This window comes from Seriola dumerili, unplaced genomic scaffold (genome assembly GCF_002260705.1).
Source record: "Seriola dumerili isolate Sdu_G_001 unplaced genomic scaffold, Sdu_1.0 BDQW01000409.1, whole genome shotgun sequence".
NCBI classification, from domain to species: domain Eukaryota; kingdom Metazoa; phylum Chordata; class Actinopteri; order Carangiformes; family Carangidae; genus Seriola; species Seriola dumerili.
Window position 1 is genome coordinate 262,700 of NW_019174664.1, and position 14,455 is coordinate 277,154.

Below are 14,455 nucleotides of genomic sequence, written 5' to 3' on the forward strand. Positions count from 1 at the left end.
TATCACTCTAAGTCAGCTCATTTTGATGTCCTGATAACTCTACATTTATTATAGTCTAATCACATATTATAGAAATTGATTTTAGAGCATGTCCACTGCTTCGCTATTGTATTTAAAGATCCCCGCTTGTGGCAGTGTAACTGTTAATTTTTTTTAAATCAATTGAGTAGCCAAAGGTCATCTCACAAATATCTGAAAAGATCTGCAGTGTCTTATTTTTGCAGAACCACTCTTGCATCTGAATTACACTCCCCCTCCAGTTACTTATGGCTTTTATAAATCTTAAGACCAATGTCTGTTAAAAAAAAAAATCAGGCCAGACAAATGCACATTATAGGATGTTTTATTCTGATGGAGTTGGATAGAAACAGAGATGAATCCAGAGTCTTCTCTCGTCGCCATGGAGATCATCGTTGCTCTTAACCCATGATCTGGTAAAGTAAGGACAAATTAATCATTATGTGCTCATCCTCAAGAAACTGCACAATGTACTGCTGTACAGATGATGATTCTCATTGATTCGTATGGGTTAGTGTTAAATACTGACGTTGTTCATCCAGCTGATGTAGGCAGAGACACGGGTGAAGACAGTGGGCTTCCTGTAGGCGTTGCAGCCAGAGGAGGACACGAAGCTGGTCACACCGTGGACAACCCAACGGCCGTTGACATTGCAGTTCAGGGGGCCACCAGAGTCACCCTGGATTCAGAGAAAACACATCCCAGACAGACCTCAGAGCCAATAACTGTTAACTGCTTTATTTCTCTACTCTTGGGCAGAGTTGGAAAAATACCTCGTTTTTCAAAGAGCAACATGTTCCCACTTCCCGCTTCTCATATCCCCTTTTAATCTCACGCTGCCTTGAGCAAGTTTGTGCAGAACATGAGTTTGCAAGACTTTGACACTTTGTGCAGCTTAAGCACAAGCCTGGATCTTTGTAACTGACTTATGCCCCTGCTGATGCAGCAAGTAATCCTGCATGTGTCCTCCAAAATATCCTTCTTGACAGGAAGGGGTCAGGCCTCAGCTCAGTGGGGGACATTCAATCTCACTTTGTCATGGTGGAGTGGGACTGAAATCTGACAAGTTCTTTCCAGTGTTTGTCCCAGTTTGCTTATAGCCAGACGTTCCTGCAGGCTTAATCGCAGGAGGACCACATGTTTTAGGAGACAACTGGAGAAACTGAACTCAAAATCTGAGCTGGGAGGAATCTTTCCTGCTGAAATAAAGTTTTTTTTTTAAGTTGTAACAAATGGCTTTGCAAATGTTTCTAATTCTTTAAGATTGGTTATAAATATTAATAAGCAGTCATTTTGGGTTTCTAGGCTGTGAAAAATCGCTTTGACCAGTGTTCATCCTTTCTGTTTGATAATATTGTGGCTATAAATGTTGGTAATCCATTAATAAATGTTTAATACCTTGTTAATAACTGGATCTTAGTTCAGCTCCTCAGCAGCTCTTTTATGCAGGTAAGAGATCATATGGTCCAAATGTTTTTCTTATTAATGGCTTAAAATTGATCCATAAAGCACAAGTAGGCGTAAGGGTGGCGTATTAGAAACGTACTAGAAACTGAAATAGCATTCAGCCTCCGGGGATACTGTCCCCCAAGTTCTGGCTCAAGTCATGCGCATAATAAATGTTGAGAATGTGAGAATAGATTGTAAAGTCCATTCTAAGACCTCATAGACTCACCTGGCAACCAGAGTCGCTGCCGCCACCGGCACAGACCATGGAGTCCTTCACAGTGCTGCCCCACCATCCGTAGCTGGAGCAGGTCTTGTGGTCAACAACAGGCAGGAAGGCCTGCTTAAGCTGGGCGGACAGCTGACCTCCAGCTGGGGGCAACACAAGAACTATATCTTATAACTGTGATAAAGCTTCTGAAAGCAGGATCATGCACTATACTACAGATAGCGTTGTGAGTGGATGTAAACACTGAACTGACTCATTTATCATGTGGTGTATCATTATGCCACACTTACTCTGGGTGCGTCCCCATCCAGTGATGTAGCAGGCGTTGTTGTGGGGCAGGACCTGACCAGAGGGAGGCACGGCACCGAGCTGGACGTAATTGTTCAGAGAAGCATCAGAGGACAGACGCAGGAGAGCAATGTCCCACCTGAAGGTCAGAGGTCAGTGAGTTATAAATATTTTCCCTGTCTTCATAAAGGCTTGTTGTAATGGCTTTGTTTAAGAGAAAGCTATTGTCTCTCTTTCGATTAGAGTTGTTTTGGGCTAACTAACAGTTATCTCATTATTAATTAATCTGCAGATTATTTTCCCGCTTTATCTTCTAATAGCTTGGTTTATCACAGTCTCTTAAAGCCCAAGGTGGATCTGTAATTCACCTGTTTTGTCTGATCCTCCCTTGGTCCAAAACTCAAAAAATATTCAATTTACAATGCTTTAAAACGGAGCAAAGCAGCATATCCTCACGTTTAGGCAATAAATTGATTATCAGTATAGTTGCCAATTCATTTTCTGTCAGCTGACAAATAGTTTCAGCTCTAATTATATTACACTGTATGACTGGTTTTGTTTTCACAATCCATGTCCAGAATAATAAATCTAGTAAGGATTTTTCAGTAAAGTGAATGTAGATATTAATATGTAGTATTTAAAAAAATATTTAAGTAACATACAAAAAGAAATGTTCCCATTTTTCATAACTTTTTCATTTTTACAATTAACTAAATGCATTTCTACAGTATACCATGTGATGTACATCTATCAGTATTTGTTCATTTTTAATGCAGAGGGGGGTCAGACCACGTCCAGTAACCACTAACCCTCCAGCAACGTTGTTGGAGTTCCACTTGGGGTGGATGTGGACGCGGCTCACGCTCATGTACTGTTCTCTGCCCTCGTTGATGTTGATGTTGTGATCTCCAAGAACAACACGCCAAGTCCTGGAGCTATGGATATACAAAAAAGAGAAGAACATTTTCATTCCTCCTCTATCTGGCACGTAGTTGTCTCTAATAGGACATCTGTTGAAAATCAATATTTTACATGGAACCTATGTTTTGTGGGGACTTCTTATCTTCTTATTTGATTCTTGATTCAAAAAGGCAGCTGTAATACAACCAGTAAAATTTAGATCTACAATGTCTTAGCTATGCACAGATGCCAGCAAGAAATAAAATTAAATGCATTTATGTAGATGTTAAGCTCTGTCAGAACCCATATGCTGCTACTTCACCCATATTTCTATTAGATTTAGGCTCAGCAGCTATTCTGTGATGCATGAAACTCTCACCGGTCCACACAGTGAGCAGCGGTCATGACCCATCCTCTCTTGATCAGGGTTCCTCCACAGGTGTGGTAGTAGTTGGAGCCAGATTTGTACTGAAGAGAGATCTGATGAAACGACACACAGACAGTATTAACAAGATGGGAGATTTATATGTGTGTGATTTCACAGGAAAAAAAAGTGTTCCAAAATATTATATACTGTATATATAATATAATATATAATAGAACAAGAATACTGAGCAGTACTGGGCTAACTAACTAACTAACTAAAACCTAACCTTAAGGGTTGCCTTTCACGGCAGGCGTGCTTATTATGGCAAAACACCAGCAAGAAAATATAGCCCAGAATATTTTTACATTGTGTTGCTGCTATTTTTTACTAAAGTAAAGGATCTGAAAACTTCTTCTTCCACTGATGTGGAGACAAAGAAAGCGTAGTACTGTACCTGCCAGGGCCAGGAGTGGGGTCTGGCCACTTCTCCTCCCACGACTCTCCCCTCAACACTGTCATCCTCCAGGAACCTGGGCTGGGGCTCCAGCTCAGCCAGCACTGAGCAAAGCAGAAGCACAGGAAGCACATCAGTCACACATAATGTAATTATATGTGTTAGGAGGCGTGTATGTGCAGAATGTCAAAAGACAGGAAGAATTTGAGAATTTTTTTTTTTTTTTTTTTTACCGAGGGCTGCGAGAGAGGTCAACACAAGAAACCTGAGCATGTCTGCAGTCTACTGAAGCTTTCTGCACTGAAGACCCCGGTCCACCACTCTTTTATACCCTCAGGGTCTGTTGTCTTTATTTTATCTTTGTGTGTGTGTGTGTGTGTGTGTGTGTGTGTGTGTGTGTGCGTGTGTGCGTGCGTGTGTGTGTGGCTGGTTCAGAAGCAGCACAGGACCACCTGCGTCCGTCTCATCGTTATCACTACAGTCGGTTAATTCGTGGAACAGCTGACTCAGCTATGAATCCATTTTTTTTCCCACTTGTTCTGGCCTTACTATCAGATGTAAGATTATCTTTTACTGTAACTTTCTTTCTATTTTTTACCACTAAACCTTTACCTTGTGTAGTAAAGCAGTTTTGACTGCATGTACTGTACACATTAAATGTTTGTGTTTTTACTTTAAGACTTATTTGCCCTCATCAAGTCAAGTCCAGACATGTCAGTTACATTTTTATGGCTCAATATCGCAAAATCTTAAATTTGCCTCAAGCGGCTTTACAGTCTGTACAGCATATGTCAAACTCTATCCTCTACCCTCAAGTCATTGTTTGCTGCTTTAAGGGCAACTTGCTGCTTGCCAAAGATAGAAAGGGGCTCAAAACAGCACGCACAAATACATTCTGACATTTTCCTAAAGTGCACCTCTGCAGTAAAAACCCATTCTGACATGCATTTTACTCTGCAGAGTCAGTGTGTATGACTTTGTTCTCTTTCTGGTTGTCGACTGGAGGCGATCAACCACTGGGATCAGTCAGAGAAAAGACGATTTTTATTTAAAAAATGATGTAGTACTCCAGTACTCAGAGGAAGATTATCCTCGCAGTCTCTGAGTGTGATTAAGCATTTTAGCTGCCTACACTATATGCCGCTTTGATTTCATGAAAGTGCATTTAAATCTACAGTATATTCAGAGAATGTGCCTTTTTACACAAACTGGAGTGGCTGGAAACATAAACCACCTTAGTAATAGTTTCAAAGAGAATGAAAGTATAAGGAAGTGTGGGCTATACACGGTTACTTTCATGTGTAGAAAATGTGCTACATGAGGAGATCAGGCTGTGGAGCGTATGCCGACCATGCATCCATAGCATACTTTGAAAGGGGCACGGACTCAGGATACATGAAAGATATAGCTGTCTGCACTATCATCGAAATTCACACTCAGGTCAAAGCTGCGCTAAAGTCAACAGCAGGCTGTTTAAGCTGGACAGACAGCTGCGCTCCACATACATGGGAACATAGAGAGAGGAGGAACAGTAACGGGATGATGAACTGTATATATCCTTACATGTTACAAGTTGTTGATTTATATAGATCAAGATCATGTTTAAAGCTTAACAAGCCTGAGGCGAAAATACAGTATTCCACTTAAAGCCTTTGATAAGTATTCATGAGGCCCTGTGGATCGGATATTATATATTCTGCATATGTTCCAGTGTTGTTGCACAGTAGCGAGAGCTGCTGCAGCATATGACTTGATCTTAGGGGAGACAGACAATTGCAACTTTGAGTGTCTCGATTTTAATTTGAAGAAATTGTTTTTTACTCACACTTACATATACATATATTGTAAACTCAAATGTAGGATCTTTGTTTTGGGCAAAAGACACAATATTGAGTTTTATTTTAAAAGCTGTATGCCAGTATTACTGAGGCCTCAGGAAGCAGACATACGTTCTCTAATGCAGATACCCAGCACACATCCTGGAGCTGCTGAGACACACTTAGACAGCTCATCAATGACATGCTGTAGGCTACAACCTGAGCTCTGTTATCTGCTCTTCTCTGACAAGACCCACAGCAGGTAAGGATTACTGTGCCCGTGTCCCACAGACTGCTGCCTCGCAGTGAAACCTACCAGATATATCTGTCATATCATTTTTTTCTGAGAAAAAAAAAAAAAAATCCACAGATTTAAAGGGATAGTTTGGTGTTTTGGGAAGTGTGCTTATTCACTTTCATGTTGAGACTTAACAGAAGATGAGAAGATCGACACCACTGTCATGTCTGTGTAAATATGCAGCTGGAACCAGCAGTCGGCTAGCCTGGCTCTGACCAAAAATCTACCAGCTTCTCTAAAGCTCTCTAATTAACATATCTTGTGTTAATGCCTCACAAAAACTTGACTGTTCTTTTAAATTTAAGCTCTGCACAATTGCTGCATGTATGTAATCTCCTGTGTGGAGCTAAGGAACCTTTAGAGTGAGGCAAGTGATCTTTTTTTTTAAAAGGATCTTTTATTTCATACTGTTTATCTTAGAACTGAAAAACCAATTGCACAGTTTCTCTGATTAAATGTAACTGCGGAATAGTTGTGTGATAAACAGAGGGTCATTTAGCATGTAGAGCACATTTTAGTGTGAGATTTCTTTATTTCAGCCTTAAAGAATCTAGTTTGAAACATCCATTACAGCAATCCTATAATAATAAAGGTATGGCTTGGAGCATTTAACAAATACGCAGCACATTCACATAAATGATATAGCCTCCCCTTAGGGAGGGCTGTTTTACCCTTATTTATGGAGGATACTGCAGCGTTTCAAGGTCGAAATGAAACAAGCGTAACTGAGACAAGCTTGTAAGATTTAACATACAAAGGTGAGGGAAATGGAAGTCAGAGGCGAAAAGGGAGCGCTGGACTAAAACACAATGAAGACAGTATTCTTTTTCTCTTCTTTACAGAATGAAGAATACATAGGCCTAAAAAGTATCGATGAATCAATCAATCAATTCCTCCAGTCACAGCATTCAGTCAGTGTGTCTGTTGTTCTGATCATAGCACGGCCGTGACACATGTGTGGTTCTCACTATAGGCAGACACTTATCACGCATGTACTATTCTAGTCGTGCCTCGGTGCTCACTGCAGCTTCATTCCTCTAAAATGTCACAAAACCACCGGAGAGGCAACAGAAAGGGTAAAAAAAAAAAAAAACCTTCTGTTTATTAAACCCCAATCAGACCAGTTTCTGATGGGCGCAAAAAAAAAAAAAAAACTTCAATTTGAAAAATAACAAAAGACAAAATACTGCAATACGACTGTCAGCATTTACTCAGGGCTGCTGGCTGTCAGAGCTCAGAAATAGAATACATTTGCATTAAGTCAAAAACACAAAAGTGTATCCTCATGTCCCTGGTACAGCCCCTCGGTGCACCATCTGCTCGTCTCTGTATCAGTCCCATCTCTGTCACAGAGGTAACTTGCTGATGTTTTCACATGCTCTGAACGGGAAAATGCTGAATGTAAAGTTTTAGCATAAGGCAGTGGGTTGTTAGGTGTTTATCTAAATAAAAAGACTTTATCTTGTCAGTGGAGTATGATGCATTATATATTCATTAGTATCAACACTGCGGAAAAAAACATCAGAACTAATTTAAAACTAGAAATAGTTTAAAGCACGTTTATTGATTTTGAAGTGTTTTATTGATAGAAGGTTTGAACAGGCAAATTCATTGCAGATAGGGAACAAACTCAAGCTCAGAGTCATTTCTGTTGCAAGAATCTTATCCATTTCAAGGATTGTTCATGACCTGGAAAAAGAAAAATCCATATATTCAGCAACTACAGTAGTTTAGAGGAACATGCTGTGAAAAGTATATTGTGTAATTAATGAAAAAAGTGAGGTCTTTGTAATGTGTCATTTTGTTTACAGTAGGTTAGCATTACTGACCGAGTTAATCCAGGATATGTAGGCAGAAACACGGGTGAAGACAGTGGGCTTCTGTGGAGTGTTGCATCCCATACCAGACACAAAGCTGGCTATACCATGGACATACCAATTGCTGTTAACAATGCAGCTAAGAGGGCCACCAAAGTCACCCTAGGACGAGACAAAGAAATGTTTTTTTTTTTTTAATCACTATTCAGAAATACATAACCATAAATATATCACTTCCCTTTTTTTTTCAAACCATCTGCAGTAGCTTTAGCTAGACATATGACGAACGTTATGTTTAGATTCTTCTGCATTCAAATTCATTCTGGGTTCACCGGTGATTATTTTATCAGGTGCATTACATTTTATACATATAATACTTGAATCATAGGAATAATAACAATGTAAGAGTAAAATCCACAACCTTCGAACTGATTATCAACAACATCTGTTTGAACAGGTGTGTTAACAGGTGTGGCATGTGGAAAATAGTATTTAGTGTTTTGCAAGCGCCCCTGATAGTGTGACTCAGCAGATTGTCTCAGCTGGTGACTGAGTGGATTCATATTTAGCAGGCATTATAATCCTGCATGTGCTTTTTTTTATTGGACTGCATGTGTTTAGGAAATCCTTTTTTTTTTTGTTTTTTTTTTTTGTTTTTAAACTGTGCTTTGAATATTTTCATGTCGTTCACACCAGCAGACTCACATTGCATCCTGACTGAGCACCTCCTCCGGCACAGATCATGGTGGTCTTGACGGTGCTGCCCCACCAGCCAGAGCTGGTGCAGGTCTGGTGGTCAACAGAAGGAAGGTAGGCCTGTCTCATCCTGGCAGACATGCTTCCACCAGCTGCATGTGTAAGATACTGAGTCACTTCACAGTTTACAGTCAGAATAATGAATGTGAGGAGTTGCGTCTGACTCACTGGAGATACGTCCATATCCCGTGATGTAGCAGTAGTTGTTGTGGGGCAGGATCTCACCGAAAGGAGGCAGAGAAACCGGACTCACGTAAGAGGTCAGGGAGATCTCAGAAGACAGCCGCAACAGTGCAATGTCATTACTAAAGGTCAAAAAAATGCTTGAAATTCTTCTACTGCAAGTACAATCACCAGAAACATCCTGAATATGTTACAAGTATCTGAGTGACTTTGAAACAGACAAATAGAAAACATCATACAGTCCTAAATTCATTCAAAGGTTAAATCAATCAAAATCTGACTCCAATGTAAAACTCTACATGTTAAACAAAATAAGAAATGTTTACCCAAAAAGTTCACTATGTGGTCTCTGAGTATTAGACAGATACTAGAATATAATAACAGAAAGGCCCACCCTGAGGAGATGCTGTTACTGTTCCATTCAGGATGGACATAAACGCCAATGACATTCCTGTGTTGTTCTGTCCAGTAGTTCTGGTGTAGGATAAGAGCACCAAGGACAGCACGCGAAGAGCTGTAACTGTTTTAGCTTTGATTAGTTTATTTTTTTCCACAGTGAAAGATGATGAGAGAGGTAAGGCACAAATACAAGAAAGAAAAACATGTACAGCATTTGTGTGGGGGATGTGTAATAAGACGAAACCAGAATCTCAAAAAATAAAAATCATGCAGGCATATATGAGTTACTGTGCAGTATATCAAATTAGAATAATAGAAGACTGACAGTATCGTATGTCTTACCTTAATGCACAGTGAGCAGCGGTCATAACCCATCCTCTGCTGATCAGTGTTCCTCCACAGAAATGGTGATAGGATCCATCTGAGAAGTACTGGAGAGAAACCTGGAGCAGGACTCACAAAATATTCTTGTCAAGAAAAACTGTCAAACTGTCTTCCAGCCTTAAAAAAAGACCAGTCATACAGCATTTGAGTTAGATTTAAACAACTGTATATTTGTAAATTAGAATGATTCATGTAACAGATTATTACCTTATTAAGAAAGTCTTTTTTCTTGAGCGACAATTTGATATTTTGTGAGGTACCTTTATTCATGTTCATCCAACAGTTGGATGAGAAGATTGATACCAATTTTCCACCTGCGTGCTGAGCCAGGAGCTAGTTAGCCTAGCTTAGCATAAAGACTGGAAAAAGGCAGCATGGTCCTATCTGAAAATAACAAAATCCACTAGCAGGAGATCCAAATCTCAGTGTATGTTACATTATATGTATTTGCATATCATCTTGTTTAAACACTCCAAAAACCAAAGTGTGGAAATGATAAGATGGTGCATTTTGTCACCATTGGACAACACTAAGCTAGCTATTTCTGCCTGTTTCTAGTCTTTGTGCTAAGGTAGGCTAGCCAGTAGCTGGCTGTAGCTTCATATTTAATGAACAGACATGAGAATGGTATTAATCTTCTCGTCAAGTTCATAGCTAGAAAGTGAAAAAGCATATCACCAAAAACTGCTCTTTAAGGAACAATTTTATGTAGCATTCTTGTGGAGGTAACACTCGATAGGCCAGTAGAAGAGTTGACCTATAACCATCTTAAAAACTGTTCTGTGACATACAAACCTACCAAGTGTTTGGGTTTCATCTGCCACCTACAGTATACTATATGGAAGACCAGGATCTTGCAACCTTGTTTAACATGTTCTGCCTGGCTTTGTGTTACTGTACCTGCCAAGGCCAGGAGTTGCGTTTAGGCACTTCGTCACCTCCCACAACCTTTCCCGCAGTGTTGCTGTCTATGTAGCTAGACTGCAGCTCCAACTCAGCCAGCACTGAGGCACAGGAGGAAACTCATCAAAACACCACTGATCATGGTTTCCCTCTGTGTTAATTACATGTGTGTTTTATCATAGGCCAAAAAACATTTTCCATCAGTACATTATTTACTGTGCTGCCTTGACATTTCTTACCTGTGGCTGCGAGAGCGGTTAAGAGCATAAACACGAGCATGTCTGAAACTCCTATCAGTTTCTAAGTGCACATCTTGTTCTTTTATATCCTGAGCTGACCGTCATTTGATGCGGAACCTCTGCTGAGCTTGGCAGTGGTTAGTCATGCACCTGTTGCCTGTCTCAGGCTTTATCACAGTTTATGATAGTGTGTGACAACATGCTGCCACATCACAGCTGTGGTTGCATAAACCTTCCAATGAAAAGATGAGTCATGATACAGAATTTTATCAACTTTATTTTTTGTAAAATAAAGGCCAGACAAGTAAAGACAGTGAATGAAAACATGGTTGATGGTGGTTTCTGTCTTCATATCCTGCCACATGGACCACTCTGTTGTTTAGACCATGATCTGGAAAAGAGGAGTACTGATCAGACATTTTATACAACCTGAATGATATCACCAGAAAAATAAATTCCATAACACTCAAACCCACGCTATCATCCCTAGATTGATAATGAGTTCTTTAATAGGTTATTCAATCACTTATCATAAATGTGCATATCCCTCATACTAACCGAGTCCATCCATTCGATGTAGGCGGACACACGGGTGAAGACGGTGGGCTTCTTGGGATAATTGCATCCATAACCAGACACGAAGCTGGCAATACCATGGACGTAGTATTTTCCATTAACCAGGCAGTTCAGAGGGCCACCAGAGTCACCCTGAGAGGGATTAGATGAAAGTATTATGGATATAATCATTCAGTGGTGCATACAAAATAAAGATACAGAGTAGACTACTGTTATTGGGGCTTAAATTGTTCTTTTTTCACTAATATCACTTCACCCTGCTACCTCATTGGCATAAAAGTAATATTTATCAAAGTGCAAATAAAATATGTCTATGACTTTATATTAATGTGATTTGCCAGTTTTCTTTTTCACATAAGAGTAGACTCACATTGCATCCAGCCTCAGCAGCTCCACCAGCGCACACCATGGTGTTCTTGACAGTGCTGCCCCACCAGTCAGGTCTAGTGCAGGTCTTGTAGTCGACCACGGGAAGGTAGGCCTGCTTGAGCTGGGCGGACAGGCTACCACCAGCTACACATGGTGAAACGGGAAAGATAAGATATGCGGAGCTTTATAGAAAGGACTCAACCACAGCTTTTAAACTAACATATGCCCAGAGGGATCATGTAGTCATCTCACTGGAGGTGCGTCCCCATCCGGTGATGTAGCAGAGGTTGTTGTGGGGCAGAATCTGGCCGGTGGGAGGCAGAGAGCCCAGCTGGACGTAGGAGTTCAGGGTGGCTTCAGAGGACAGGCGCAGCAGGGCAACGTCGTAACTGAGGTAGAGACCCACGGATTAAACAGGAGGAGGCAAAATATCTTTGTAAAGATACTACACTACCACAGAGGACAATTTGTCTATTGGTTAAACCACCACTTCCCTACAGTGACGTTCTTACCCCATACCCGTTTTGAACAAACAGGTTTGCACAAACGTTGAGAACTGAGAGAAAACATTTGCTCACTAAAGACAAATCTGCTTATAAGTGACAGATACAGTACCTCTCTTTTAAAATCAACAAAAGCATGTTTGCTGAGGAATTATCATCAAATCATTAAATTTGGAAAAAAAAAGCGCTCCTCACCCATTGGACACCCTGCTGGAGTCCCATCTGGGGTGGATGTAAACACGGGTGACCTGCATGATCTGCTCTCTTCCACTGTTGATGTTCAGGTCATGCTCACCGATAATGACACGCCACGTCCTGCTGCTGTAATGTTTTTAAAAAAGAAGCAAAGTGAAACACAATAGTCAGTGATTAGATACAATTTTCATTCAAATGACCAATTGCAAGTCATTCTTATTACATTAATTCTTATTACAATAAACTAATGCAAAGAAAAAAAGAGCACAAAACACCATTCATTGACTTCTGGTTTTGTTTTTGTTTGTCCGTGGTTTGGAGATATTTCTTTCTAATCAAATAAACGAATCCCCTTCACTATGTGACAGTTATAAATGAGGCTGTGAGTTGTGTCCTGATGCTGGTGACATTTAAAAACACTGAAATAAATCATAGCTGAGTCTTAAGATAAGAGTAACCAATGCATTTTGAAAAATACCATTATTTTTTGTTTTTTTGTAATCAAAACTCATTCGGCCAGAGGGTGTGCTGTGGTTAATCATTATGTTACCTGTCCACACAGTGAGCAGCAGTCATAACCCAGCCTCTCTCAATCAGGGTTCCTCCGCATGTGTGGTAGTATTTGCTGCCAGATCTGTACTGAAGAGAGATCTAAGGAGGGGAAAAAAAACAGACCTGAGTATGTATGAAAATATGATCATCTTCCTCCACAGTCCCTGAACATTATTCATCATGTTTGTGCTGAAACAATGTGTGTGTTTAAACATGAATGTAACGTGTTTTTTTCTTCTTCTTTTTTTTGACTTTGTGTTACAGCACCTGCCAGGGCCAGGAGTTGGGTTTGGCCACCTCACCTCCAACAACCCTTTCAAAGCTATCCTCCAGGTACCTGGGCTGGGGCTCCAGCTCTGCCAGCACTGGTTAGAAAAAAATAGACAAAACAGATTGATTGATTCATATGTGGTTTACCAGAAACCTCACGATATTATTTACTTTCCACCTAGAGAAAGAAGAAAAGAGAAATTAGGGCGGCCGGGGTGTACTGGCAGATTATCTGGAACTCCTATGTGTTGACTAAACTAAAACTGGGTGACTGAGTGATGACAGAGAGAGTGACTGATAGACCGACAGAAAGAGATCAATAATAAATGGTTATATAGCGCAGTGTGTGTTGTCATTTTCTTACCCATGGCTGCGAGACTTGTCAACACCAAAAACCTGAGCATGTCTGCAGTGAGTCTAGACGTTTCTACAAGGAGCTGATGCCTCTGTCCTTCTTTTATACCTCAAGTCGGCCTTCAGCTTGTGTGGAAAAGTGTGGCTGTTCTTTCCACTGTGACAAAAGCCAGCTATGCACCTGTGGTTTGTCCCACACTGTGTTATCACAGTCACTGAGCACACACTTCCTGTTCAGACAAGTAGAGAATGGCACAGAATGAAGAATGACACATTGACCGACAAGAATATTTGAATGACACAAGTCACAAGTGATTCAAAGGTTTTAAAAGGTTTTTTTTCTGAATTTATGTTGGCTGATAAAATTCATCACATTTGTTTCGGCAATTCACTAAACACATTTTGTCAGAACAGTGGCCTAAAGAAAGTGGTAACTGGCTGACCTTGTGGCTGTGTAACCATATGATATGATCACAATTTTGTCCTTGAACATATGAACTGTTACCACTACTCTCACCTCAAAGTTTCAGTGTATTTGTGCATATAGAGAAAATCATTTTTGTTGTTTCTCTCCAATTTCAAACCTTAAAATGAATTTTCTGATGAAACAGAGTGCAAGTTTTTGTGAAAAATTACATCAGAAAATAATCACGTGTCCATTTGAACCAGCATGCTTTACGAAGTAAGCGTGGAAAAACATGTTGCTGTGCCCTCTCTTGTCCCAAGTGACTCTTTGAGAGAAAGTAAAGAAAGTGAAAACAACAGTGCGCGCTCATTTGCAAGGATTTTGTAATAACATACAACAAATGTACACATTACTGTAAAATAGAAAAATCTACGTTGGTCCTTTTTCCTTTGATGTTAATGCCAGGTTTTCCTGTGTGATAGGGTGTCAGCTGGATTACTTCACAGTAGATGTTTTTCTCTGTTACTGTACTATTTTTCAAGGGCCTACGAAATATTAGAAAGTTAAAATTCTGCTCTAAGTACCTAAGAGACAAAACGAGAAATCAAAATCTTACCATGATGAATCACCACATTATCGAAACTATAATATAAATAATACAATACAGTATACAATATTCTGTATGTTTGTTTTAGTAAATATGTTTAAAGTCAGATATGTAAATAAATGTTA

General features: G+C 40.0%; 3 protein-coding genes across 3 annotated transcripts; all 3 read right to left on the minus strand.

The window, feature by feature from the left end:
* Positions 1–327: 327 nt before the first annotated feature.
* On the minus strand, positions 328–4,009 carry LOC111233577 (elastase-1-like). Its single transcript, XM_022761426.1, has 8 exons — positions 3,936–4,009; positions 3,703–3,806; positions 3,261–3,361; positions 2,791–2,916; positions 1,984–2,120; positions 1,694–1,836; positions 548–697; positions 328–431 (listed from the first exon to the last, which is right to left on the minus strand). The coding sequence occupies exons 1-8, from the start codon at positions 3,973–3,975 to the stop codon at positions 420–422; spliced, it is 813 nt and encodes a 270-aa protein (XP_022617147.1). The 5' UTR covers positions 3,976–4,009; the 3' UTR covers positions 328–419.
* Positions 4,010–7,362: 3,353 nt separating this feature from the next.
* Positions 7,363–10,541, minus strand: LOC111233576 (elastase-1-like). Its single transcript, XM_022761425.1, has 8 exons — positions 10,499–10,541; positions 10,257–10,360; positions 9,315–9,415; positions 8,968–9,093; positions 8,559–8,695; positions 8,340–8,482; positions 7,647–7,796; positions 7,363–7,506 (listed from the first exon to the last, which is right to left on the minus strand). Exons 1-8 carry the CDS (start codon positions 10,536–10,538, stop codon positions 7,489–7,491), a joined length of 819 nt encoding a protein of 272 aa, XP_022617146.1. The 5' UTR covers positions 10,539–10,541; the 3' UTR covers positions 7,363–7,488.
* Positions 10,542–10,757: 216 nt separating this feature from the next.
* LOC111233578 (elastase-1-like) lies at positions 10,758–13,436 on the minus strand. Its single transcript, XM_022761427.1, has 8 exons — positions 13,328–13,436; positions 12,961–13,058; positions 12,692–12,792; positions 12,142–12,267; positions 11,696–11,832; positions 11,445–11,587; positions 11,057–11,206; positions 10,758–10,889 (listed from the first exon to the last, which is right to left on the minus strand). The coding sequence occupies exons 1-8, from the start codon at positions 13,365–13,367 to the stop codon at positions 10,878–10,880; spliced, it is 807 nt and encodes a 268-aa protein (XP_022617148.1). The 5' UTR covers positions 13,368–13,436; the 3' UTR covers positions 10,758–10,877.
* Positions 13,437–14,455: the final 1,019 nt, after the last annotated feature.

Coding starts and splice junctions, on each gene's coding strand:
- LOC111233577 (XM_022761426.1), bottom strand. CDS start 3,975: ATGCTCAGGTTTCTTGTGTTGACCTCTCTCGCAGCCCTCG. Junction 2,121..2,790: donor TCCAACAACGTTGCTGGAGG/GTTAGTGGTTAC, acceptor TCTGACCTTCAG/GTGGGACATTGCTCTCCTGC. Junction 698..1,693: donor GCAGCGACTCTGGTTGCCAG/GTGAGTCTATGA, acceptor CTCTGAATCCAG/GGTGACTCTGGTGGCCCCCT.
- LOC111233576 (XM_022761425.1), bottom strand. CDS start 10,538: ATGCTCGTGTTTATGCTCTTAACCGCTCTCGCAGCCACAG. Junction 8,696..8,967: donor AGTAACAGCATCTCCTCAGG/GTGGGCCTTTCT, acceptor TTTGACCTTTAG/TAATGACATTGCACTGTTGC. Junction 7,797..8,339: donor GTGCTCAGTCAGGATGCAAT/GTGAGTCTGCTG, acceptor GTCTCGTCCTAG/GGTGACTTTGGTGGCCCTCT.
- LOC111233578 (XM_022761427.1), bottom strand. CDS start 13,367: ATGCTCAGGTTTTTGGTGTTGACAAGTCTCGCAGCCATGG. Junction 11,833..12,141: donor TCCAGCAGGGTGTCCAATGG/GTGAGGAGCGCT, acceptor TCTCTACCTCAG/TTACGACGTTGCCCTGCTGC. Junction 11,588..11,695: donor CGGATGGGGACGCACCTCCA/GTGAGATGACTA, acceptor CACCATGTGTAG/CTGGTGGTAGCCTGTCCGCC.